Source organism: Loxodonta africana, chromosome 3 (genome assembly GCF_030014295.1).
Source record: "Loxodonta africana isolate mLoxAfr1 chromosome 3, mLoxAfr1.hap2, whole genome shotgun sequence".
Lineage (NCBI taxonomy): Eukaryota > Metazoa > Chordata > Mammalia > Proboscidea > Elephantidae > Loxodonta > Loxodonta africana.
The window spans coordinates 83,357,081-83,383,076 of record NC_087344.1 but is presented as its reverse complement, the minus strand read 5'-3'; the positions used below and the strand labels follow the sequence as shown (position 1 = coordinate 83,383,076).

At 39.8% G+C, this 25,996-nt stretch overlaps 1 protein-coding gene across 1 annotated transcript in view; it reads left to right on the top strand.

Annotated features, from left to right (window-relative positions):
- The window catches only part of PIK3R3 (phosphoinositide-3-kinase regulatory subunit 3), a 168,123-nt gene extending 143,467 nt beyond the window's left edge, over window positions 1-24,656 (top strand). The window contains exons 8-10 of the mRNA XM_023554692.2: window positions 11,185-11,259; window positions 11,675-11,845; window positions 23,980-24,656. Coding sequence (XP_023410460.2) covers window positions 11,185-11,259; window positions 11,675-11,845; window positions 23,980-24,178 — 445 coding nt within the window. The 3' untranslated portion in view covers window positions 24,179-24,656. The remainder of the gene's footprint in view (window positions 1-11,184; window positions 11,260-11,674; window positions 11,846-23,979) is intronic.
- Window positions 24,657-25,996: the final 1,340 nt, after the last annotated feature.

Below are 25,996 nucleotides of genomic sequence, written 5' to 3'. Positions count from 1 at the left end.
TCACACATAAATGATTCCTCTTCATAGTATCCCACATAACTCTTAAGCTTTCTTAGGTTTTTTTTTTTTTTTTTCTGATTGTTCTTCAAACAAATTGGTATTCAGGGATTTGTCCTCTATTTCACTAATTTTTCTTCTATTGTTCAGTTTTACTTCCATGTCCTTCCATTGAGTTACCTGTTTCTAATATTTTATTGTTAATCTTCTGTATCTAGTTGCTGTTTTTGTATGATTTCTAATTGTCTGTTTAATTTTGTCCTTGTATTGTTTTTCTGAATTCTTCTAGGGTTTTGTCTTTGTTTTCCTTGATCTCTTTGAGGACCCTGTATATAAGCTTTTTGAATTCCTTATCAGGCAGTTCCATTACCATCTCTTCCTCAGGAAGATTTTCTACCTCTTTATTTTGGTCATTTGGTTGAGCCATCTTGTTTCTTTATATGGTTTGATGTTGTCTGTCTCTGAGGCATTAAGGTGTTGTTTTATTTATTTATTTATGATTTGTTTTGATTTGATCAGTGTGGGCCGGACTGGTGTACTTCAGTAGTCGCTCATCTGGCAGCACAGTGGCATTTGCTTCCTGCCCCCAGTCGAACAGGGCAATGGTGGGCGGGGCGAGCCCTTGTTGCTGTTCACTGTACGTGTGAGATGGCCGAGGGCATACTGAGCAGGCACTATCCGGTGGTACAGGAATACTCACAGTCACTCACCAGGTGGGTTGGTGATGGGCAAGGAGCAGGGCGGGCATCTGGGGAGCACTGAGGGAGTTCATCTATTACTCTGTGGTTGTCATGTGCACTATCAGTCAGTTACCACCTCTGGAAAGCCACTCTGTCTCTGGGTCCTGACTCCCTCCTTGCTCTGTGTACATTGGGATCCGTGAAGCTCTTGTTTTCCTTCCTGTGCTTTTCCTCCTTAACTCCAGTTCATGTCCTGCTCACCTTGCTTCACTCCAGGTATGCTGACACAATTTCTCTGTCTGCTATTGGGAGTTCTGTAATATTGTCTTTCTGTGTTCCTCACCCAGGGTCGCTGCTGGCTTTGTCTCAAAATGTCCCCATTCTGCCAGGCTGTCTGGCAGGGCACCTCTGCTTTGTGTCTCTCCTTGTTCACTGTTGTTCAGTTTTTTTTTTTCTAATCAGTGTTTGATCTAATTCTATAGCCTTTTATTTGATGCTCAGGGTTCCAGGGTTGTCATCTGTTTCACCTCATTTCTTTGCTGTAGAGGGACAGCGTGGTGCTTCTGACTAGGCTGCCATCTTGAATCTTTTCCCTTGAAAATTCCTTTAACAGATTATGTAAACCAAATATAAAAGAGATTTTATATATTATCATGGGTGACAAAGCCATGAACTGTTACTAAGGACATCTAGGGGTTTAGGGAAATATAGACAGCTATTACATCTTTTGAAAGAGTTGCTTCAGAGAGGATAGCCTGGTGTCCCATAGTCCCTATTTTGATGTTTCTAACAGAGACAATACTAGGCTTGGTAGGCTTTATGTGTTCCAGTGCTGAAATTTGAGACTGGTTATAAAATGTGTGCAGCAAATGAGTGTTGCTGCATGATACTGAGCATGATCTCTCTTGGTCCTGTTCTGAAGTTGGAATAGGCTGAAATTCTGTACTACGCAGCTGGAGATTGTCATTAGTTCATCAAGCCCCTTTTTGATGTGGACATTACTTTCCCACTGCATGTCCTACAAGGATTTTATAGGAGGTTTTATGGGATTTTCTGCTGAGATACTATTGTACTATTTCTAGGATACTCTTTTTTAAAGTTTTGTTATGCTTTAGGTGAAAGCTTACAGTGCAAATTAGTTGCTCATGAAAAAATTTATACAAAATTGTTTTTGTGGTATTAGTTGCAATCCCTGCAATGTGTCAGCATTCTCCCCGTTTCCCTTTACACCCTGAGTTTCCCATGTCCATTCGTCCAGTTTTCCTGTCCCTTCTTGCCTCATGCATGTTAGTGTGTATTTTATAGAAAAAGTAGGCCTGTCTAATCTTTGGCTGAAAGGTAGACTTCAGGAATGGCCTCACCTCTGAATTAGCAAGGTGTCCGGGCACCATAGTCTCAGGGGTTCCTCCAGTCTCTCTCAGACCAGTAAGTCTGCCCTTTTTTTGAGAATTTCAATTTTGTTCTATGTTTTTCTCCTGCTCTGTCAGGGACCCTGTATTGTGATCCCTGTTAGAGCTATTGGTGGTGATAGCTGGCCATCATCTAGTTCTTCTGGGCTCAGGCTGTGGGTCATGTAGTCCGTTAGACCTTTGGATTAATATTGTTCTTGTGTCTTTGGTTTTCTTAATTCTCCTTTGCTCCGGATAGGATGGAACCACTAAATGTATCTTAGATGGCCACTTAGAAGCTTTTAAGACCCCAGACGCCACTCACCACAGTAGGATGCAGAGCATTTTCTTAATGAACTATGTTATGCGAATTGACCTAGGTGTTCCCTGAGACTATGGTCCCCAGCCCTCAATTCCAGTAACTCAGTCCCTCAAGGTGTTTGGATGTGTCTAGGAAGCTTCTATGACTTTGCCTTGGTCAAGTTGTGCTGACTTCCCCTATATTGTGTGTTGTCTTTCCCTTCACCAAAGTTAACACTTGTCTACTATCTAGTTAGTGATTCTCCATCCTCACCCCACCCTTACCTCATAACCATCAAAGATTGTTTTTTTCTTTGTGTAAACCTTTTCTTGAGTTTTTACAATAGTGGCCTTATACAATAATCACTCAGAATAATGCCTCCCAAATTCATGCATGTTGTGAGATATTTTGCAGATTATTCATTGTTCTTTATTGTTGAGTAGAATTCCATTGTGTGTATGTACCGTAATTTGTTTATCCGTTCATCTTGTGGTGGCCACTTAGGTTGTTTTCATCTTTTTGCTGTTGTGAATAATGCTGTAATGAACATGAGTGTGCATACATCTGTGTGTGTGATGGCTCTTACTTCTCTAGGATATATTCCTAGGAGTGGGATTTCTGGATTGTATGGTATTTCTATTTCCTGGCTTTTTAAGGAGGTACCATATCGTTTTCTATAGTAGTTTTACCATTGTACATTCCCACCAGCAGTACATGAGTTCCAGTCTCTGCCCAACCTCTTTAACATTTGTTATTTTCTGCTTTTTGATCAGTGCCAGTAACTTTGGGGTTAGATGGCATCTTATTGTCATTTTGACTTGGCATTTCTCTAATGGCTAATGATCGCAAGCATTTTCTCATGTGTCTCATAACTGCCTCAGTGTCTTCTTCGGTGAAGTGTTTTAGAATATTCTTGATTTATCAGTGTAATAGCCCTTTCAAAAAAAGGAATTTGATTGGCCATGTGCAACTCTTTTTCATCATGAATTGAGGTTATTTACCTTTCTTAGTAACTAATTTATGGACCGCCTCAAGGATAGGTATGATGCATTGAACACCATTGACTAAAGACCAGATGAGTTGTGGGATGACATCAAGGACGTCATACATGAAGAAAGCAAAAGATCATTAAAAAGACAAGAAAGAAAGAAAAGACCGAAATGGGTGTCAGAAGTGACTCTGAGACTTTCTCTTGAAGCTAGAGTAGCTGAAGCAAATGGAAGAAATGATGAAGTAAAAGAGTTGAACAAAAGATTTCAAAGGGTGGCTTGAGAAGACAAAGTAAAGTATTATTAAACCACAAGAGAAGAACACAGTCAGCATTTCTCAAGCTGAAAGAAATGGAGGGAAAATCCAAGCCTTGAGTTGCAGTGTTGAAGGATTCTGTGGATAAAATACTGAATGACACAGGAAGGATCAAAAGAAGACGGAAGGAAAGCACAGAGTCACTGTAGCAAAAAGAATTGGTCAAATGCTTAAGCATTTCAGGAGGTAGCATAAGATCAAGAACTGATGGTATTGAAAAAAGAAGTCCAAGCTGCACTGAAGGCTTTTTTGCTCTAGGAACTGACAGGATACCAGTTGGAGGGTTTCAGCAAACAGATACAGCACTAGAGATGCTCACTTGTCTATCCCAAGAAATTTGGAAGTCAGCTACCTGGCCAACCAACTGGAAGAGATCTGTGTTTGTACCTATTCCAAAGAAAGGTGATCCAACAGAATGTGAAAATTATTGAACAATATCATTAATATCACACGCAAGCAAAATTTTGCTGAAGATCATTCAAAAATGGCTGCAGCAGTATATCGACAGGGAACTGCCAGACATTCTGGCCAGTTTCAGAAAAGGACGTGGATCCAGGGATATCGTTGCTGATGTCAGATGGATTCTGGCTGAAAGCAGAGAATACCAGAAGGATGTTTACCTGTGTTTTATTGACTATGCAAAGGCATTCGACTGTGTGGATCATAACAAATTATGGATAACGTTGGGAAGAATGGGAATTCCAGAACACTAAATTGTGCTCATGAGGAACCTTTACATAGATCAAGAGGCAGTTGTTCGGACAGAACAAGGGGATGCTGATTGGTTTAAAGTCAGGAAGGGTGTGCGTCAGGGTTGTATCCTTTCACCATACCTGTTCAATCTGTATGCTGAGCAAATAATCCGAGAAGTTGGACTATATGAAGAAGAATGGGGCATCAGGGTTGGAGGAAGACTCATTAACAACCTGCGTTATGCAGATGACACAACCTTGCTTGCTGAAAGTGAAGAGGATTTGAAGCACTTACTAATGAAGATCAAAGACCACAGCCTTCAGTATGGCTTGCACCTCAACATAAAGAAAACAAAAATCCTCACAACTGGACCAAGGAGCAACATCATGATAGAGAAAAGATTGAAATTGTCAAGGATTTCATTTTACTTGGATCCACAATGAACGGCCATGGAAGCAGCAGTCAAGAAATCAAAAGACGCATTGCATTGGGTAAATCTGCTGCTGAGGACCTCTTTAAAGTGTTGAAGAGCAAAGGTGTCACCTTGAAGACTAAGGTGGGCCTGACCCAAGCTATGGTATTTTCAATCACATCATATGCATGTAAAAGCTGGACAATGAAAAAGGAAGACCGAAGAAGAATTGACGGCTTTGAATTGTGGTGTTGGCAAAGAATATTGAATATACCATGGACTGCCAAAAGAACGATAAATGGAGAAAAGATTGAAGTTGTCAAGGATTTCATTTTACTTGGATCCACAATCAATGCCCATGGAAGCAGCAGCCAAGAAATCAAACAAGACATTGCATTGGGCAAATGTGCTGCAAAAGACCTCTTTAAATTGTTGAAAAGCCACGATGTCACTTTGAGGACTAAGGTGCGCCTGACCCATGCCATGGTGTTTTCAGTCGCCTCATATGCGGGCAAAACCTGGACAATGAATAAGACTGAAGAAGAATCGATGCCTTTGAATTATGGTGTTGGCTAAGAATATTGAATATGTCATGGACTGCCAGAAGAATGAACAAATCTGTCTTGGAAGAAGTACAGCCAGAATGTTCCTTAGAAGTGAAGATGGTGAGACTTCCTCTTACATACTTCAGTCATGTTATCAGGAGGGATCAGTCCCTGGAGAAGGACATCATGCTTGGTAAAGTAGAGGGTCAGCAAAAAATAGGAAGACCCTCAATGAGATGGATTGACACAGTGGCTGCAATAATGAGCTCAAACATCGTAAGGATTGTGAGGATGATGCAGGGCCGGGCAGTATTTTGTTCTGTTGTATTTAGGATTGCTGCAAGTGAGAACTGATTTGGTGATGGAACCTAAGAACAACAGCACCTTTTTTTTAGCACTCATAAATTCAAAGTAAAGAATAACTTGCTGTTAAAATACAGGTACATTAATGATGAACTTTGACTAGTATGTGGTTAGGGAGTTTGCGGCCAAAGGGGTCCTTTGGAAGTGGTGTGTTCTATTTGTTTTTGTATTTTTTTTAACAGCTTTATTGAGATATAGTTCGCATAGCATACAAGTCACTCGTTTAAAGTGTACGATGAGTTGGTTTTTAGTATATTCAGAAATGTTTGCAACTATTGCCACAGCCAGTTTTAGAACATCTTCATCACCTCAGAAAAATACCTATACCCTTTAGCTTTCAATCCCCCCATGCCACCTCCCATACCCTCAGCTCTAAAGAAGCAGTAATCTATAAGTTTTCCTGTTGTGAACATTTCATATAAATGGAATCACAAAATATGTGGTTTTTGGTGACTGGCTTCTTTCCCTTAACATAATGTTTTCAAGGGTCATCCATGTGGTGGCATGTATCAGTACTTCATTTCTTTTAATAGGTGAATAATATTCCATTGTATGGAGATACATTCATGAACTAATAGACCTTTGAGTTGTTTCTTCCTTTTGGCTGTTAACGCATAATGCTGTTATGAACATTCATGTACAAGTTTTTGTGTGGATTTGTTTTTATTTTTTGGGGTATATACCTAAAGAGTGGAGTTGCTGAGTCATATGCTAACTCTATATTTAACCATCTGAGGAACTGTCAAGACTGTTTTACAGAGTAGCTGCAACATTTTTTAATCCCAGTGGCAGTGAAGTTCTGAAGTTTAAAATCAGTAAATCACTCCTTAGCTTACCTCTTGTAATGCTAAATTTTTATAAGTGATTTTTCTTTTTAAAGTGTTTTATATATTGCCTAATTTTACCCTTATATAGGAAGTTTGAAGTCCTTCCCACAAAACTTGGTGCAAGACAAGTTGCAATCCTGTTTTTCTTTAAATTAGAATTAATTTATTCCAAGTTGTCATGTGCTTGTTTATCTGAGATGTTTAATCTCAGTTATCATTGGGTCTGTTCCTACCTCCTGTACACACACACACATCCCTGGGTGGTGCAAACATAATGCATCAGGATGCTAACCAAAAGATTAGAGGTTTGAGTCCATCCAGAGGCACCTTGGAAGAAAGGCCTGGCTATCTACTTCTGAGAAATCAACCTTTGAAAGCCCTATCGAACACATTTCTACTCACACATGAGATCACTGTGAGTCAGAGTTGACTGCAGCTGGGTTTGTTACACACACGCACACACACACACACACACAAACATACACACACTTATACACTTGGATTATATAAAAATGTCATTCTGAAGTAGTGCTAGGAAACTAGGAGTGCATAAAGCCCCTTTTCCCTTGTGACTGCTATCAGTGGGTATTCCTTCTGCTCATCATTGAATCCTGTCATCTAGTTAACTCTGCAGTTCCAGAAAATTTAGAGATGCCCTTCACAGTAATCATTTCTTCAGTGGCCAACAGTAGACTTTGCATCTTGAAGCCATATTGTCTCCCATCCAGGATGTCCTATGCATGGGTCACCCTCTTTTGTCATCCCATCTCATACTTTAGCAGAGCTCTAGGGAAGCTTAAACTCTCGTCCAGGCCAGCCGCTGTCCTTCTCTCTCAGGGACTGTCCAGCATAACTGTCTTCTCTTGGACCAAAACATCAGGTCTTTTTGACTTAGAGGGTAGAAGTTGGGTTGTAGGAGTCCTACAAAAAAAACCAAACCAAACCCAATGCCGTCAAGTCGATTCCGACTCATAGTGACCCTATAGGTTTTGCAAATGGTTGACGTGCTTAGCTGCTAACCAAAAGGGTGGTTCAAGTCCACCGAGGGGCATCTTGGAAGAAAGACCTGGTGAAGTACTTCTGAAAAATCAGCCATTGAAAACCCTAAAAAGCATAGTTCTACTCGGACACACATGAGTTGCCATGAGTCTGAATGGACTCAATAACAACTGTTTTTTTTAGTTGGGTTGTAAGGCCAACTGAGACCTTTAGGAAAAAAGGCATCATATATATATTTTTTTCCATTCGCTGGGGTGTGGGCTCGGAAAGGACATTCCAAAACCAGCTATTATTTTGTTTTTCCTCCTTTCTTGCTTAAGATAGCATCAGTGGTAAGCTATAGGGGTAGTATTTTCCCTGTTTTCTGGAAGAGAACACTGAGGCACAAAGACAGGCTGGTCTAAGACCACATAATTAGTAATAGAATTAGAACTGGTTGTCAGATCTTTTGACATGTTGCCTGAGCTTGGTTCCTCTAGAATGTGATGCCTTTACATGTGACCTGGGCATTACTCATTAATAATAAGTTAAATATGAACTAGCATGTTTACTAAAGCCATTTGAGATTTTTCACAATCATTTTGAAAAGCTAATCAGTTCCTGGCATTGTTAATAGATGTTTAAGAACTCAGAGCTATATAGTAGTCTTTCAAATTGACTTTTAGGAGCTTAGAAAATTTCCTGTGTCAGAAGGTAGACGCTATTACAGTAAAACCTGTATAAGGTGGAAACCTGTCAGAGAAGGTGTAAAAACCGACATGGAGGCAGTGTCTGACTTCACAAGGGGAAAGAAGAATTAAGATCAACAGCCCTAAGGCTGATTCCGATGAGGTGGAGGTCATGTGTGCCTCCTCTCTCCGCCATCTTTACCAGTTCTGACACTAGCCATCCCTCCCACGGCGTGCTCTACTCCTTTGCTGGGTTTGATAATTCATTGTAATGGCCACACAGAACTCACAGACCATACTCAACGATTGTGGGACCTACTAGGGAAGTGACAGTTACAGTTCAGCCTTAGGGAACGCTCAGGACACAGTTCCTCCATCAAGACAGCCTCTTCCGAGCTGTGTTCACAGCCACACTTCTCCCTGGCCCTAGGCCTCTGCCCAAAGGCACTCCACTTGCTTTCTCTGTGGTCCAGGAAACCCACCCCATCATCTCCTGCTGCTGGATTTCTACTACTCGGTCTCTGCTGCCACACTGCCTTCAGTGTTACAGTTCTCTGTCTCTTGGTCCCACAAGCATCTCAGTGCAGGAATCCCTGATCCAAGGGACACACTCTCTGCTCCTGGCTGTTCTTCCTTGGTAGTGGTGGGTTCCTCTCTCTTCCGCCTTTGGGGTGGCTCATTTCAAACCCAGCAGGAAGATGGCAAAACTAACCAATCCCTTTGGTGGGCCATCATTACCCTATCTCACAGTCCCACTCAATCACTTGGGTGGGAGTTTCAAGACCATGGCTAGAATGGCCACACAAAAGTGATCCATCATACCACAGAAGGAAAATTAAAACATTTTCCACTAAAACAAGCAATAGAAAAGTGGTAAGACTGCACCCTGTTATATGTGGAAAACTTGCGAGACTAGGAAAAACAGGGCAGCCCTGTCAATTTCCAGCTATCACAAGTTTCACTATATAAGTGGAGGGGAGACCAAAACATTTTTTTCTCTTTCTCCTGGCCTTTTCTTTTTGGGGTGCCCTAACATTCTCTGTAATAGAAAGGGAGATTCAGTTTAAAGAGGTTGATGTTTTAAAAGAAAATGGGGACTTGAGAAAATATGGTGCAGTTTGTTCATTTCAAGTCTTTTACTTACTATGCTTTTCAATAATGGAAGGTTTGGTTTCTTTAAGGATAGAAAACTTTGGGTGATAAAAATATTTAGAGGAGGAAATCTGGATATTTTGCTAAGAGAAATTATGTGTAGGAGGGGTTTTGTTACTAAATGTGCTCTATGAAGGGTCACATGCTAGCTGGCTTCCACCTTCACCAAAAGCAAAATTTGAGATCCAGGTTAATTGAAGGACTGGCTTGTCATAGATTGACTTGTGTCCCCCCAAAATATGTGTCAACTTGGTCTGGCCATGATTCCCAGTATTGTGTGGTTGTCTTTTCCATTTTGTGGTTTTCCAATGTGTTAAACCATAATCTCTGCCTGTAGTTAAAGAGGATTAGGGTGAGATGTAACACCCTTGCTCAGGTCACAGCCCTAATCCAGTGTAAAGGGAGCTTCCCTGGGGTGTGGCCTGCACCATCTTTTATCTCACAAGAGATAAAATGAAAGAGAAGCAAGCGGAGTGGGGAACCTTATACTATCAAGAAAGAAGCACCCGGAGCAGAGCGCATCCTTTGGACCTGGGGTTCCTGCACGGAGAAGGTCCTAGTCCAAGGGAAGATTGATGACAAAAGACCTTCCTCCAGAGCTGACAGAGAGAGAAAGACTTCCCTTGAGCTGATGCCCTGAATCTGGACTTCTAGCCTACTAGACTGTGAGAAAATTAATTTCTCTTTGTTAAAGCCATCCACTTGCAGTATTTCTGTTACAGCAGCACAAGATGACCAAGACAGGGCCTAACCAAGAAAGGCTGTGGGATCTGTTTAAAAGAACTTTAAAATTAGGTGTAATGCCAGGTTATCTAGCATACTTGGGGTCAGAGAGAGATAGAAGATGACCCTGGATACTTCAGAATTGTGAAGATTTTGTTAAAAGCAGCCAACCAGAAAATATTTACTGTCTATTTGGTTTGGTATCTTTATTATATGCTGACATTGTTTGAAGCTTTGGAAATATAGCCATGAACAGAACAGACTCCTTTCTTTAAAATGGCTTACATTTTAATAGGGAAAGACAAATAAGTAAAAATAAAAAATAATTAATTTCAGGCACAGACAAGTGTATGAAAATGATTAAAGTGTGAAGAGTGTTTGGGGGATGGCCTTAGTTGGGACAATCAGGAGAGTCATCCCTGAGGAGACGATGATTGTGATAAGGCCTAAATAAATGATCAGGCGCCTTGGTTTGAGGGTGGTGATGGATGAAAGTGTTTTATATTCCACTCTGATTTCAAACCATTGACCATCTTAAAGGAGCTAAGTGTGATGGTTTATATCATTTTACATCTAAAATGTTAGTAGATTTTAAGATACTATGATTTGTGTGGCAGTGAAGTAAAAGCAACATTAAATACTCGGATTGCCACCCTGAATTTCTTGTGTCTTGCTTGGGTGCAAAAATAGACCTCGAATTTCTGTTTTTGAGTTTTAAACTCAATGCCATAGGCCACACAGGAATAGAGTCTTATAGTTTAACACAGATCACCTATTTGTGGAAAGGCACCATGCTCACCTAATGATTTCAGAAACAAAAGTCCCTGTGTATGAATGCAGGTATGTGTGTTTTTGGTGATACAACCTTCTATAAAAGGAAAATGAAAAGTGAGAGAAGTGCCTAATTTTAAGTAGCTCTCTTTAATCTCCCAGAAGAGATTAATTCAAAATGGTATTAGTTGAAGGAAAACTAGTGGAGAGACTAATTTAGGGAAACCTCTCACCACTCTTTGTGAGATTGGGGAAGAAAAAGGGGTTCCTGGACTCTGGGAGGTTGGTTGGCTAGGGCGTGTCTACTTTGTCCAGGCAGAGTTTGCACAGATACTGACACTGGTGTCTTCCTTCTGGCAGGTGGCTCAATCACAAAGGAGTAAGACAGAAGCGTCTGAATGCCTGGCTGGGAATCAAGAATGAGGATGCCGATGAGTACGTCCTGTCTGTACCTTTCTGTCGGAGGGCTATGGATCTTATTTATATGTGCTAAATGTTAATTCTCATTATCGTCTGAAGACACTGAATCCAGAACTTTGCATTTCTTTTGTGCTGAATTGCCTGAAGAGTACCCTGTAGGCTCTTGACTTCAGAAACCTGTCCAGTCACATAAAATCTGAATGCAGCAGCACTCAGTCATTCATATTTCAGTTTATTGGGTGTGGGACATGTGAATTCAGTGCTTTCCGCGCCATAGCAAGTAATGAAGTTCTTAAAAAAATGAAACAAAACTAATTGCAATTTAACTTTGTCATTTTTCGGTTAAAGATTTAGGAGAGGTTTACTTACGCATTTGCTTTTAGAAATAAGTAAACTGATTGTTAAAATAATATTTTAACATTAATTTTAGGACCTATTTTATGAATGAGGAAGATGAAAACTTGCCCCATTATGATGAGAAAACCTGGTTTGTTGAGGATATCAATCGAGTACAAGCAGAAGACTTGCTTTATGGAAAACCTGATGGTGCATTCTTAATTCGAGAGAGTAGCAAGAAAGGATGCTATGCTTGCTCTGTGGTGTAAGTCTTTTCTTGGGGTGTGGCCTTTTGAAAACTCTGCATTGATTAATTGAAAATCAACCTCTCATAAAATTCAGATTGAATTAGTTAAAATACAGTAATGAGGGCCCATCGCTTGGACCATTAATATTTGTACAAAGAAAAGAGTTGGTTGCTTTAGGAGACATCATGTCTGAAATTATCTGAGGCATTTTAATTTACATAGTAAACAGATGAGGTGTTTCTGTTGTTATTTGTAAAAAGTATTGTGAGATCTAGGGTTGATCTGCATGGTTAACTTGGTCTCCATCGTTAGATTAGGGAAGGCTTGATTAAATAGAAGAAAAGCTCTTATCTAAAATTTTTAATTAAATACTGTTTTGTTGAGGTAGTGATAGAAACTGTGGACGTGTCTTCCCTAAGATGATCTTGTGACTTTGGCAAAATCATTTTAATGGAAAGTAAAATTGTGGGGCAACTAACCATGCCTCATTCAGATTGTTGTTGTTAGATGCCATCAAGTCTGTTCTGACTCATAGTGACCCCACGCACAACAGAACAAAACTGCCTGGTCCTGTAAAAAAAAAAAAAAATTTTTTTTTTTTTGCCATCCTCAAAATTGTTGTTATGCTTAAGCCCATTGTTGTAGCCACTGTGTCAGTCCATCTCATTGAGGCTCCTCCTCTTTTTCACTAACCCTCTACTTCACCAAGCATTCAGATATCAAGATAGAGAACTACTTAAAACATTTTTTTTTCAACCTGGGCTGCTCAAGTTATCTGAGTAGTGATGGCAGGAGAGGATGGCTTTTGCAGGATGTGGAATCTTTTAACACCAATAAAAAAAAAAAAAAAAAGGGAAGGCAGAAAGCCCAGTGCATTGATCCCTCAGGTCTTTGGGTAGCAGCCTATCGGTTAAGGACTTCCTGGTAGAATGTACTTCTCAGCAGCTCAGTCAGTCCCTGGGAAGCCAATGAGTAGCTTGAGTCCTTGAGGCAGTTGAACTCTTATTCTCCTTCCATTAGCTACAGATGACCAAACTCATGTCCACAGCAGTTTGGATTTCCTTTGCCTAGGAAAAAACCAGCTGCAGTTACACATCATATTGGAATAGGTCCAGGAGATTGCTTTGAGGATGGTTGGAAGTAGGAGAGGCTGGCATCAGGAAAACTTCCAGTTGTTTGCCAACCATTCTGGCTACAGGAATCCTGCCTGCAGAGATTTCCCAAAATACTTAGAACATTTGCTGAAGTATGAATAAATTCAGTTTTTAGGAGACACAGTAAAATGAAAATGATCACACAGTAGGAGCTCAGGGCATGGAACTCATTTGTTTTTCCGTTTTAATTTCCATTAATGACATCATAAGGAAGCCTAAGAAGAAGTTGTTAAACTTCAGAGTCTTCTCAGGCCACAGACCTGCAGCTAGCAACGCGTGTGTTCTGCTAGGTTGAGGAGTCAGCTAGTGAGCACCTGTGATACTTACTGGTGTTGCCATTTGGGATAAGTACTTTGATTAGGGATACAACATCTAGACAACGAAATAGAAGACTTGAACAGCACTATAAAACATAAAACAATAGAGGTAACAGACATCTGTAGAACACTGTGCACAACAACAGCAGAATAAACAGTCTTTTCAAGTACACATGAAACATATGGTATAGACCATAGATTAGGCTGTGAAACAAATCTCAATAAGTTTAAAAGAATTGAAATCATACCAGATATGTTCTCCAAACACAGTGGAATGAAATGAGATAAAAATAGCAGAAGGAAATTTGAGAATTCACAAATATGTGGAAATTAAACAATATACTCCTAAATGACCCAAAAAAAGAACAAGGAAAATTAGAAAATACTTTGACTGAAAACAGAAACATAACAAAAAATGTGTGGGATGCAGCTAGAGGGAAATTTATAGCTGTAAACACCTATATTAAAATAAAGAAAGATCTTAAATCACTGACTTAACCTTCCACCTTGAAAAACTAGAAAAAGAAGAGCAAGGTAAATCCAAAGTTAGCAGAAGGAAGGACATAATAAAGATTAGAGTGGAAATAAATGAAATAGAGAATAGAAAAACAATAGAGAAATCAAGAAAACTAGAAGTTGGTTCTTGGAAAATATCAATAAAGTTGACATCTATTAGACTGGCCAAGAAAAAAAGAGAGAAGGCTCAAATTACTAAAATCAAGTTGACAGAAATAAAAAGCATAATAAGGGAATACTATGTATGCCAACAAATTACATAACCTAGATGAAGTAGACAAATATCTTTGAAGACACAGACTACCTAAACCGACTCAAGAAGGAACAGAAAATTTGAATTGAAGGGTAACAAGTAAAGAAATTGAATTATCAAACTTCTCACAAAGAAAAGCCCAGGCCCAGATGGTACTGGTCAGTTCTACCAAATGTTTAAAAAATTAACACCATTCTTTCACAAACTCTTCCAAAAAATAGAAGAGGATGGAACGCTTTCCAGCTCATTCTACAAAGCCAGTATTACCCTGATACCAAAACCAGAAAAAAGACATCATAAGAAAACTACAGACCAATGTCCCTTAGAACATAGATGTAAAAATCTTCAACAAAATGCTAGCAAACCAGCGCTAGCAATATGAAAAGTTATATACACTATGACCAAGGGGATTTATCCTGAGAATGCAGGGTTCAACGATATCAAAATCAGTCAATGTAAAACACCATATTAATAGAATAAAGGACAAAAACCACATGATCATCTCAATAGATGCACAGAAAGCATTTGAGAAAATCCAATATTCTTTCATGATAAAAACACTGAGCAAATTAAGAATAGAAGGGAACTTCCTCTGTCTGATAAAGGGCATTTATGAAAACCCTACAGCTAACATCATAGTTAGTGATGAAAGACTGAATGGTTTCTCCCTAAGACCAGGAGCATGATAGGGATATCTGTTCTCACTACTTCTATTCAGCATTGTACTGGAAGTTATAGCCAGAGCAATAAGGCTAGAAAAAGAAATAAAAAGCATCCAGATGGGAAAAATCATCCATTGAAAACTCTAGCAAGCACAGTTTTACTGTGACACATATGGGGTCACCATGTGTTGGAATCAACTTGATGGCAGCTGGTTTTTTAAATAAATGGAAAGACATCATGTGTTCATGGATTGGAGAAGTAATACTCTTAAGACGGTTGTTGTTAGGAGCTCATGAGTCGATTCTGACTCAAAGCAACCCTGTGTACATCAGAATGAAACACTGCCCAGTCCTGCACCATGCTCACAATTGTTATGCTTGAGCCCATTGTTGCAGCCACTGTGTCAGTCCATCTCGTTGAGGGTCTTCCTCTTTTTTGCTGACCTTCTGCTTTACCAAGCATGATATCCTTCTCCAGGGACTGATCCCTCCTGATAACATGTCCAAAGTATGTGAGACGTAGACTTGCCATCCTTGCTTCTAAGAAGCATTCTGGTCACACTTCTTCCAAGACAGATTTGTTCATTCTTTGGGCAGTCTACGGTATATTCAGTATTCTCTGCCAACACCATCTTCAGTCTTCCTTATTCATTGTCCAGCTTTTGCATGCATATGAGGAGGTTGAAAACGCCATGGCTTGGGTCAGGCTCACTTCAGTCTTCAAGGTGACTTCTTTGCTTTTTAATACTTTAAAGAGGTCTTTTGCAGCACATTCGCCCAGTGCAATGCACTGTTTGATTTGACTGCTGCTTCCATGGGTGTTGATTGAGGATCCAAGTACAATGAAATCCTTGACAACTTCAGTCTTTTCTCCATTTATCATAATATTGCTTATTGGTCCAGTTGTGAGAATTTTTGTTTTCTTTATGTTGAGGTGTAATCCATACTGAAGGCTGTAGCCTTTGATCTTCATCGGCAAGTGCTTCAAGTCCTCTTTACTTTCAGCAAGCAAGGTTGTGTCATCTGCATAATACAGGTTGTTAATGAGTCTTGCTCCAATCCCGATGCCCCATTTTTCTTCAGATCTCTCAGATTATTTGCTCAGCATACAGATGGAATAAGTATGATGAAAGGGTACAGCCCTGACGCACACCTTTCCTGACTATAAACCACACAGTATCCCCTTGTTCTGTTCAGACGACTGCCTCTTGATCTATGTACAGGTTCCTCATGAGCACAATTAAGTGTTCTGGAATTCCCATTCTTCACAATGTTTTCCATAATTTGTTATGATCCACGTAGTTGAATGCCTTAGCATAGTCAATAAAACACAGGTAAACATGTTTCTGGTATTCTCTGCTTCCAGCCAGGACCCATCTGACATCAACAATGATATCCCTGGTTCCACATTATCTTCTGAATCTGGCTTGAATTTCTGGTAGTTCCCCGTTGTAACTGCTTTTGAATGATCTTCAGCAAAATTTTACTTGCATGTAATGTTAATGATATTGTTCAATATTTCCGCCTTTAGTCAGATCATGTTTCTTTGGAATAGGCATAAATATATGGATCTCTTCCATTTGGTTGGCCAGGTACCTGCCTGCCAGATTTCTTGGCATAGACTAGTGAGTGCTTCCAGCGCTGCATCTGTTTGTTGAGACATCTCAATTGGTATTCCATCAATTTCTGGAGCCTTGTGTTTTACCAATGCCTTCAGTGCAGCTTGGACTTACTCCTTCAGTACCATTGGTTCCTGATCACATGCTACCTCCTGAAATGGCTGAATTCTTTTTAGTATAATGACTCTGTGTATTCCTTCCATCTTCTTTTGGTGCCACCTGTGTCGTTTAATATTTTCCTTGTAGAATCCCTCACTGTTGCAACTTGGGGCTTGAATTTTTTCTTCAGTTCTTTCAGCTTAAGAAATGCTGATCATGTTCTTCTCTTTTGGTTTTCTATCTCCAGGTCTTTGCATGTTTCATTATAATACTTCATTTTGTCTTCTGGAGCTGCCCTTCGAAATCTCTTTTAGTTCATCATTTCTTTCATTTTAGCCAGTTTGTCCTACTGTGGGGGCTGTGTGTTGCTGTGATTCTGAAAACTGTGCCACTGGTATTCACATACCAGCAGGGTCAGCCATGGTGGACAGGTTTCAACTTAGCTTCCAGACTAAGACAGACTAGGAAGAAGGATCTGGAGGTCTATTCTGAAAAAATTAGCCAGTGAAAACCTTATGAATAGCAGCAGAACATTGTCTGACATAGTGCTGGAAGATGAACCCCTCAGATTGGAAGGCACTCAAAATACAACCGTGGAAGAGCCGCCTCCTTAAAGTAGAGTCGACCTTAATGACGTGGATGGAGTCAAGCTTTCAGGATCTTTGTTTGCTGATGTGGCATGACTGAAAATGAGATGAAATAGCTGCAAACATCCATCAATAATTGGAACCTGGAAGGTACAATGTATGAATCTAGGAGAATTGGTAATTGTCAAAAATGAAATGGAATGCATAAACATCGATATCCTAGGCATTAGTGAGCTGGAGTGGACTGGTATTGGCCATTTTGAATCAGACAGTCATATGTTGGGAATGACAGCTTGAAGAGGAATGGCATTGCATTCATTGTCAGAAAAAACATTTCAAGATCTACCCAAGTACAACACTGTGAGTGATAGGATAATATCCATATGCCTACAAGGAAGACCAGTTAATAGAACTGTTACTGAAATTTATGCACCAGCCACTAAGGCCAAAGATGAAGAAATAGATTTTTACCAACTTCTGCAGTCTGAAATTGATTGAACATGCAATCAGAATGTGTTGATAATTACTGGTGATTGGAATGTGAAAGTTGGAAAAAAAAAAGGATCGGTAATTGGAAATTATGGCCTTAGTGGTAGAAATGATACTGGAGATCACATGATAGGATTTTGCAAGGCCAACGACTCCTTCATTGCAGGTATACCTTTTTTCAACAGCGTAAATGACTGTACACATGGATGGATCTTGCCAGATGGAATACACAGGAATCAAACTGACTACATCTGTGGAAAGAGATGATGGAAAAGCTCAATATCATCAGTCAGAAAAAGCCAGGGGCTGACTGTGAAACAGACCATTAATTGCTCTCATAAGATGGAAGTTCAAGTTGAAGAAAATGAGCAGGAGTCCATGAGAGCCAAAGTATGACCTTGAGTATATCCCACCTGAATTTAGAGACCATCTCAAGAACAGATTTGACGCATTGAACACTAATGACCGAAGACCAGATGAGTTGTGGAATGACATGAAGGACATCCTACATGAGGAAAGCAAGAGGCCATTAAAAAGACAAGAAAGAAAGACCAAAATGGGTGTCAGAAGAGACTCTGAAACTTACGATGGTAATATTCCCCAAATTGATCTACAGATTCAATGCAAATTTTATCAAAATCCCAGCTGACTTTTTTTTTTTTGCCGAAATAGGCTAGTCCTGAAATTCATATAAAAATGCAAGGGACCCAGAATAGCCAAAACAATCATGAAAAAAAGGGAAAAATTTGGAGGACTGTCACACTTCCCGATCTTAAAACTTATTATGAAGCTTTTGTAATCAAGACTGTGTGGCATTGGCATAAGGATAGACATAGATCAATGAATAGAATTGAAAGTTGATAAATAAGCCCTTACATTGACGGTCAGTTGGTTTTCAACAAGAGTGCGAAAACAATTCAGTGGGAGAAAGAATAGCCTTTTCAACAAATGGTGCTGGGAGAAATGGATATCTACATGCAAAAGAATGAATTTGGACCCCCTTACCTCATACCATATATTTAAAGAAAACGAACTCAGAATTTATCATGAGCCTAGTAAGAGCTAAAATTATAAAACTCTTAGAAGAAGAACATAGGTTTAAATCTTCCTGACCTTGGATTTTGCAGTGGTTTCTTGGATATGGCACTGAAAGTAACAGCAACAAAAGAAAAAACAAAAACAGTTAAATTGGACTTAATCAAAATTAAAAACTTCTGTGCTTCCAAAAATATTGTCAGGGAAGTGAGAAGAGCCCCCAGAATGGGAGAAAGTATTTATAGATCGCACAGTAAAACCTGAGGTGGTCAGAACCTGTGTAAGGCAAAACCTGTCAGAGAAGGAAAACTCAAATATTTTCCACTAAAATGATTACTTCAGCCTAATAAATAGTCTCTGAAAGCCGGAACCTACTAGATATGGATGGAATTAGAAAATTGATGGTATTGCAACCCCAAAAACAGAAAGTACAGCTGTGAAAGCCAGAAATAGTTGCAAGAAGTATAAGAGTCAGAGACGAAGGCTCAGTCTTCCACTTCCTTCTGCATTGTGTGTGTGAGTGTGTACTGTGCATTGTTTCTGTTCTCCAAGTATGTCTATTCTTTACGTTTTTGCCTTTTTTGTTGTTTTGCTTGTTTATTTTTGTCTGTGAATTGTTTCCAGCAAAGAACAAGTTTCATAAGTTTGAAAGAAGGTGAGAGATACTAATACCTTTATTTTCATTAAAATCTAGCAAGGAACAATTTTTTTCCTTGTCTTAAGAGGTTTTACTCTTGTCCTTATCTTTAATTTTTAGTTTTTGCTTTAGCTGTTTGTAATTTTGATACACATTATTACAATTTTCAAAATCTACTTCATTTCCTTCAAATTCTTCCCTTCTGAATTTGTTTTGCCCAAAAATAAGAGAAGCATTTCCCCATTTAACACATTCAGTGTGTACAAAAGCAAAAACATTCTTCTTAGGTGGTTTTTTTTTCTTAAATATTTTATTGAAGCATGCTAACTTTATCATATAATGATATTGGTAATTTTCATTTTTTTTCTTTTTGTTTGAGGTATTCACATTTTCAGGAAGGTAAGATCATAAATTCCTTAAGTTTTATAAGAACTTATTTCCTTTTTTAAAATGCTTATTTAAAAAAAAAAAAAGTTTATTCCTTCCCCACCGTGGACAAGAGAGTGAGAAATTTATCTCCAAGAGAAGTTTTGCATCAAAATAATAACCAAAGCGAAAAAGACCATAATAACCAAAGCGAAAAAGACCATCAAGGAAGCTATAAAAAAAAAAATAGTTAAGTTCAAGTGCTGCAAAATGCAAATTTACTCAATTATGATTTAAAAAAAAAAAAAAACCGGTTAAAGTAAATGAAAAATACATGAGCAGCACCAAAGGTAACAGTCAAAAAAGGAAGGCGGAATGGAAATTATGTGGAAATCAACAGGTCTGTTCTTGAGTGGTTTCTTCAAGCCTCTGCCAAAAATGTTCCCGTTTCGGGACCTGACCTGCAAACAGAGGTGAAAGAAACAGCAAAACTTTTAAGTTGATGGATTCTTAGTGTCTAACGGGTGGCTTCAGAGTTTCAAAAGAAACATGGAATCACTTGCAGTGTAGCTCGCGAGGAGTCAAACAAGGTTGACAAGACATTATTCAAGACTGGTTCAGAATATTAGAGATTATAAGGGATATGATTCTAAAGACATTGCAAACGCCGATGACACTACTCTATTTTACAGAGTAAGGCCTAATAAAACCCATTGCAGTTGATTCCGTCTCATAGTGACCCTATAGGACAGAGTAGAGCTGTCTCATAGGGTTTCCAAGGAACGGCTGGTGGATTCAAACTGCTGACCTTGTGGTTAACAGCTGAGCTCTTAAACACTGTGCCGCGACGCTTCCTATGTCTAATACAAAAAAAAAAAACCAAACCCGTTACCATCAAGTCGATTCTGACTCATAGCGACCCTATAAGACAGAGTAGAACAGTCCCATAGGGCTTCCAAGGAGTGCCAACTGGATTCTAACTGCCAACCTTTTGTTTAGCAGCCGTAGCTCTGAACCACTATGCCACCAGGATCCTGAAAATGAAGGGGGAAAAATGTTCTGGGGTCGGTTTTCAAAAGAGTGGCTTACTGTCCTCTTGACCACATTTATGGATTGGACGTTTGAGAAACCATGGGTAACTGAGTGAGAAACTTGCTTCAAGATGCTTCAAGAATGTCAAAATTAAATCAGCTTTCAATAGAATGGAATTGGAATAAAAAAAATTGGAAGATGGGAGCAATTTACAAAGTTTTTAAATAAACTTAACAATAGCATGAAAAAACAAAATCAAAGCATTCTTTTGTTTATTGACAGTGCTACTTGCCATTGATCACTGCTCCTGTCCAATATTAATTTTTTTCCACCATCCACAATGTGATTCCTATAATCTCTAGATAATGGCATTACCCAAAATAATGAAGTAAACTACAGGAAGGGATTACTTCAAAAAGTGATTGCAACATTGAGATGTGCAAGATGGCACCAAGGAGTTTGGGGAAAATCAGTGTCCTTGATCCAATTTCACTTCTTAACCAGTCAATCAAAATGATTAAGGAAGAAACCATAAGAAAATGCTTTAAGAACTGTGGTTTCTTACTGGGCAGTGGCTGTAGTATACAAAATGAAACAGTTATTGAACATGATAACATCATGCAGGTTCAGGACTCAATAAATGACATTTATAGTGGTGTTTCAGAAAATAGGGTTAGTGCTGCATCTTATATTGATATAGACAAAGAAATTGCCACAGAAATGGACGATATAGACCTGCAAGAAAATGTGGACTCTAAAGATGACAATGATGAAGATGATGAAGACCTAGTATTAGAAATGCCTGAGCCTTTAAGTCAAACACAAGTTTTCAGCTCTATAAAGGCTTTGATGGAATTTGGAAAAGTTAAAAGAGACCAAGGGTTTTTTGATAAGGCTATGGACTTAGAAATTTGTTTCAATAATTTCAACAGAAAACCAAAACTGAACAGTTGATGTTAGATGTTTCTATTAAAAAGTGAATTTTACTCATATCTTTGTTTGACTAGTATATGTACGTCTCATTTGAATAAACCTGTAAATTATAAAAATGGTTTAATTTCTTTTCCAGTTCTATAAAATTAAAAAGAAACACTTTCTGGGTGTTTGTGAGGTAGAACCCTGGTGGTGTGGTTAAGAGCTATGGCTGCTAACCAAAAAGGTTGGTAGTTCAAATCCACCAGGCGCTCCTTGGAAACCCTATGGGGCAGTTCTACTCTGTACTATAGGGTTGGTATGAGTTGGAATCGACTCGATGGCAACAGGTTTGGTTCTTTTGATTGTGGGGTAGAATTCTTAATACAAAACGATAGAAAAGTGATTAGACCTCACCCTGTCAAAGACGGAAAACTTTCGAGACCTGGACGAACAAAGCAGTCCTGTTGAGTTCCAGCTTTTATAGGTTTCACTGTATTTGATAAGGAGCTAGTATGCAGAATATAAAGGAGCCTTAGTAGCACAGTTGCTAAGCGCTTGGTTGCTAACTGAAAAGTCAGCAGTTTGAACTCCACCTGCCGTTCCACGGGAGGAAGACCTTGTGATCTGCTTCCGTAAAGATTACAGTCAAGAAAACCCTATAGGGCAGTTCTCCTGTGTCCTGTATGGTCACTATGAATTGAATCAACTCAACAGCAATGGGTTTTGGTATCCAGAATACAAGGAGCCCTGGTGGTACAGTGTTTTAAGTGCTTGGCTGCCAACCAAAAGGTTGGCGGTTCAAACCCATCCAGTAGCTCTGTGGGAGAAAGACATGGTGATCTTCTGCTGTAAAGATGACAGCTAAGAAAACCCTGTGGGGCGGTTCTACTATGTCACATGGGGCCTCTATGAGTCAAAAATTGACTTGATCACACTCAACAACAACAAATCCAGAATACATAAAGAACTCCTACAGCTCAAGAAGACAGCAGCCTAGTGAAAAACCGGGCAAAGGATGTGAACAGACATTTCTCCAAAGAAGATGTACAAGTGGCCCGTAAACATGAAAACATGCTCAACATTATTAGTTAGGGAAATGCAAACCAAAACCACAACAAGATGGTTTAAATAAAAAAGACACTAACAAGTGTTGGCAAGGATGTGGAGATATTGGAACCCTCATACACTGCTGGTGGGAATGTAAAATGGTGCAGCCACTTTATAAAAAACAGTTTGGCAGTTCCTCAAAAAGTCAAACATAGAATTACCATATGAGTCAGCAATTCAACTTTTAGGTATCTACACAAGGAAAATGAAAACATGTGTCAACACAAAAACTTGTATGTGAATGTTCAGAACATCATTGTTTGTAATAACCCCAAAGAGGAAACAACCCAAATGTGCATTAGTGGATGAATGGATAAACCAAATATGGTATACCTTAGAATGGAGTATTATTCAGCCATAAAAAGAAATGAAGTTCTGATACAAGCTCCCACATGAACAAACCTTGAAAACTGTGTGCTAAATGAAAGAAGCCAGACACAAAGGCCATGTATTGTATGATTCCATTTATATGAAATGTCCAGAACAGGCAAATCCATAAAGACAAAGTATGTTAGTGGTTGCTGGGGGCTGGGGGAGTCAGAAAATGAGGATTGACTGCTGAGGGGTAAGTGGTGTTTTTTTGCGGGGGGGGGGGTGACGAGAATATTCTGGAATTAGTGATGATAGTTGTACGTATCTGTGAATATACTAAAAATCACTGAATTATACACTCAAAAAAAGAAAGAAATTTGATTTGTTCTGCTCCTCTCCAGTGCATTCTTGCCTAATGAGGATCTAGAGCTGAGTGATTAATTGCAGCCATCCATTTTAGCTCTACCAGCTCTTGATGGGAAATAAAGGATATTTCTGTGGCCATGACTGTATCTGGGGGGTTGGGAGCACACACCTGTATGTGATGTATTGCAAGTTTTGTCTGATCTAGAAAACACTTCTCTTCCTTTGTGTAACAGTGCTTTCAGACTTTTGGCCATTATGGAGCCCTAGTGGTGCAAAGTGGGAAACCCTGGTGGTGTAGTGGTTAAGTGCTACAGCTGCTAACCAAAAGGTCAGCAGTTCGAATCCGCCAGGTGCTCCTTGGAAACTATGGGGCAGTTCTACTCTGTCCTATAGGGTCACTATGAGTCGGAATCGACTCGACGGCAGTGGGTGTGTTTTTTTTTTTTTTTGGGTTTAGTGGCGGTGCAATGGTTAAAGCAATAGACTGCTAACCAAAAGGTCAGTGGTTTGAAACCACCAGCAGCTGTGAGAGAGTCTGCTTCCATAGAGATTTACAGCCTTGGAAGCCCTATGGGATCACTACGAGTTGGAATTGACTCAATGGCACTGGGTTTGGTTTTGGTGTTTTATGTTGTTACCTTCCTTAACATTTTCCCCGTGCTGTTTGTGTGTTGTATCTCTGCAGTGCCGATGGGGAAGTGAAGCACTGTGTGATCTACAGCACTGCTCGGGGCTATGGCTTTGCGGAGCCCTACAACCTGTACAGCTCCCTGAAGGAGCTCGTGCTCCATTACCAGCAGACATCCCTTGTTCAGCACAACGACTCCCTCAATGTCAGGCTCGCCTACCCTGTCCACGCACAGATGCCATCGCTCTGCAGATAAAGGGGATGGGAAGAGAGGTGGCTCTCTAGCAGTCTTTTCTACAGTTTTTATTAGACTATGAGGGCATTCTTTCTACGTAGACTGCTTGTTTTGCACAAGAAGTGATTCTGTGAATGTGAAGTGGAGACCGAGCAGCAGCCGGCCAGGGTTGGGGAAGAAGGGGTATGGTTCCCTGGTACTCAGCCGTGCCACTGCACTGACATACTAAGCTGGAAGCAGATGTCGTTTTTTGGAAAGTTTGTTTTATTGGGGTTTTTGTTTTGTTCAGCCAGTCACCCTCAACAGAACACATTAGGCTTGGGTGGGGGTTATTGGAACCCTCTGAAGAATCCATGTCTTCTTTTGGTCTTCGAGAGTGCAGCAGGGGCCTGGCTCGCCAGGAGTTCTGTCCTCATCTGGCAGTCTCTCTTAGGATACATATGAACTCCCCACTCCACCCTACTGCCCCTCAAAAAAAAAAAAAAGAAGGCTCTTTTGGTTCTGTGGTAGCATGGGATTTGGTGAAAAAGGCAACCAAAGGAAAACGGGGAAGCTTGGGATTTCATTTAAGGAGTCTAAACCAAGGGGAGGAAACCTTCAAGTGAAGGTACTTTATTTCTTACCAACATAATTTAGGCTTCAGTAGCCCCTAGCTCCTCCCTCTATAGAAGCATTATGTGTAGGAACCAAATCGATTCCACCAAAACCATGTTTGTTGCTGGTCTAAGGCCTGATGGGAAAGGCAGCCGTAGTATCTGAATGCACACTTCTATACCAAAACTTGAAAATAAAAGGATAACTAGAATGTATGAGTTTTTGCAAACACTAAATTGGTCAGTGCAACTTGTTCTGCCCTGCCCTTGTATTTTGGAGATGAAGAATAGTGTTTTTTTTGTGGAGATGGTGAGCTTTGAATCATAAAATGAAGTTGGTGCTTTTATGGTGTTTCCTTAGTCTAAAGAATGATCTCTTGTTTGAAACCTTTGTAACTTGTTTGTATGAGTAAAGAAAAGGTGCAATCCAGTGCTTTTAGATGACTTGAATATACCAAATAATGATATAGAACAACATTTTTACATGTGCTTCCCCAAGTTTAAAGACCCTGCAGAAACAGTACACATGGTTTAATTTCTCTTTATCTCTTCCTCCTCTGCTGGATGGGGCTTAGAGAACCATAGGTGGCTATGGCTATAGCAGGAAGGGGGGCAGATTGTGGACAGGGACCTCAGTAAATGCAGACTCCGAAGTGCTGGAGTCCAGGGTGAGGGTCTTACCACAGGAGCACATTAATTTCTGAAGCTTTTGCAGAAAGAGGAGAGGATGGCTTAGAGTTCAAACTGTTAATAAGAGCCATCTAGAAGCTTTTCTCTTTGTCTTTTTTTGTGGTCCTGCTATTAAGACAATGTGCACAGTCTGTCCTCATGCTCCATCGACCCTGATTTTAGGCCAGGAATCTTCTGCTCCATGTGGTTTAAGCCTTCTAGCTGAGTGAAGCTAGGCGAATGGAGTAGGGCAGGCATCTACTCCTGTCTGCATTGTGCCCCACCCCCAGTTGTCAACACTCATTTGACAGATAGAGTCCATCTGTCTCTGAGCCAACCCTGGAACCATAATAGGCTCAGAGTGAATCAGCTGTTTGAGCGTAAAGCTGTGCAGTCAGGCATCCTGGCTGATTTAGACGAGCCAGTGTCTGGATCTTGGTGCATAAGGCTTATGGCTAGGGAAGCTCTCGTTTTAGGAGTGGAAGAAGAACAGATATTGCTTTCACTGAGCACTTACCTTGGTGATGAGGCCTAGAATGGACCATAATGTAGAAATAGATGTGGATTAAAATTTTTG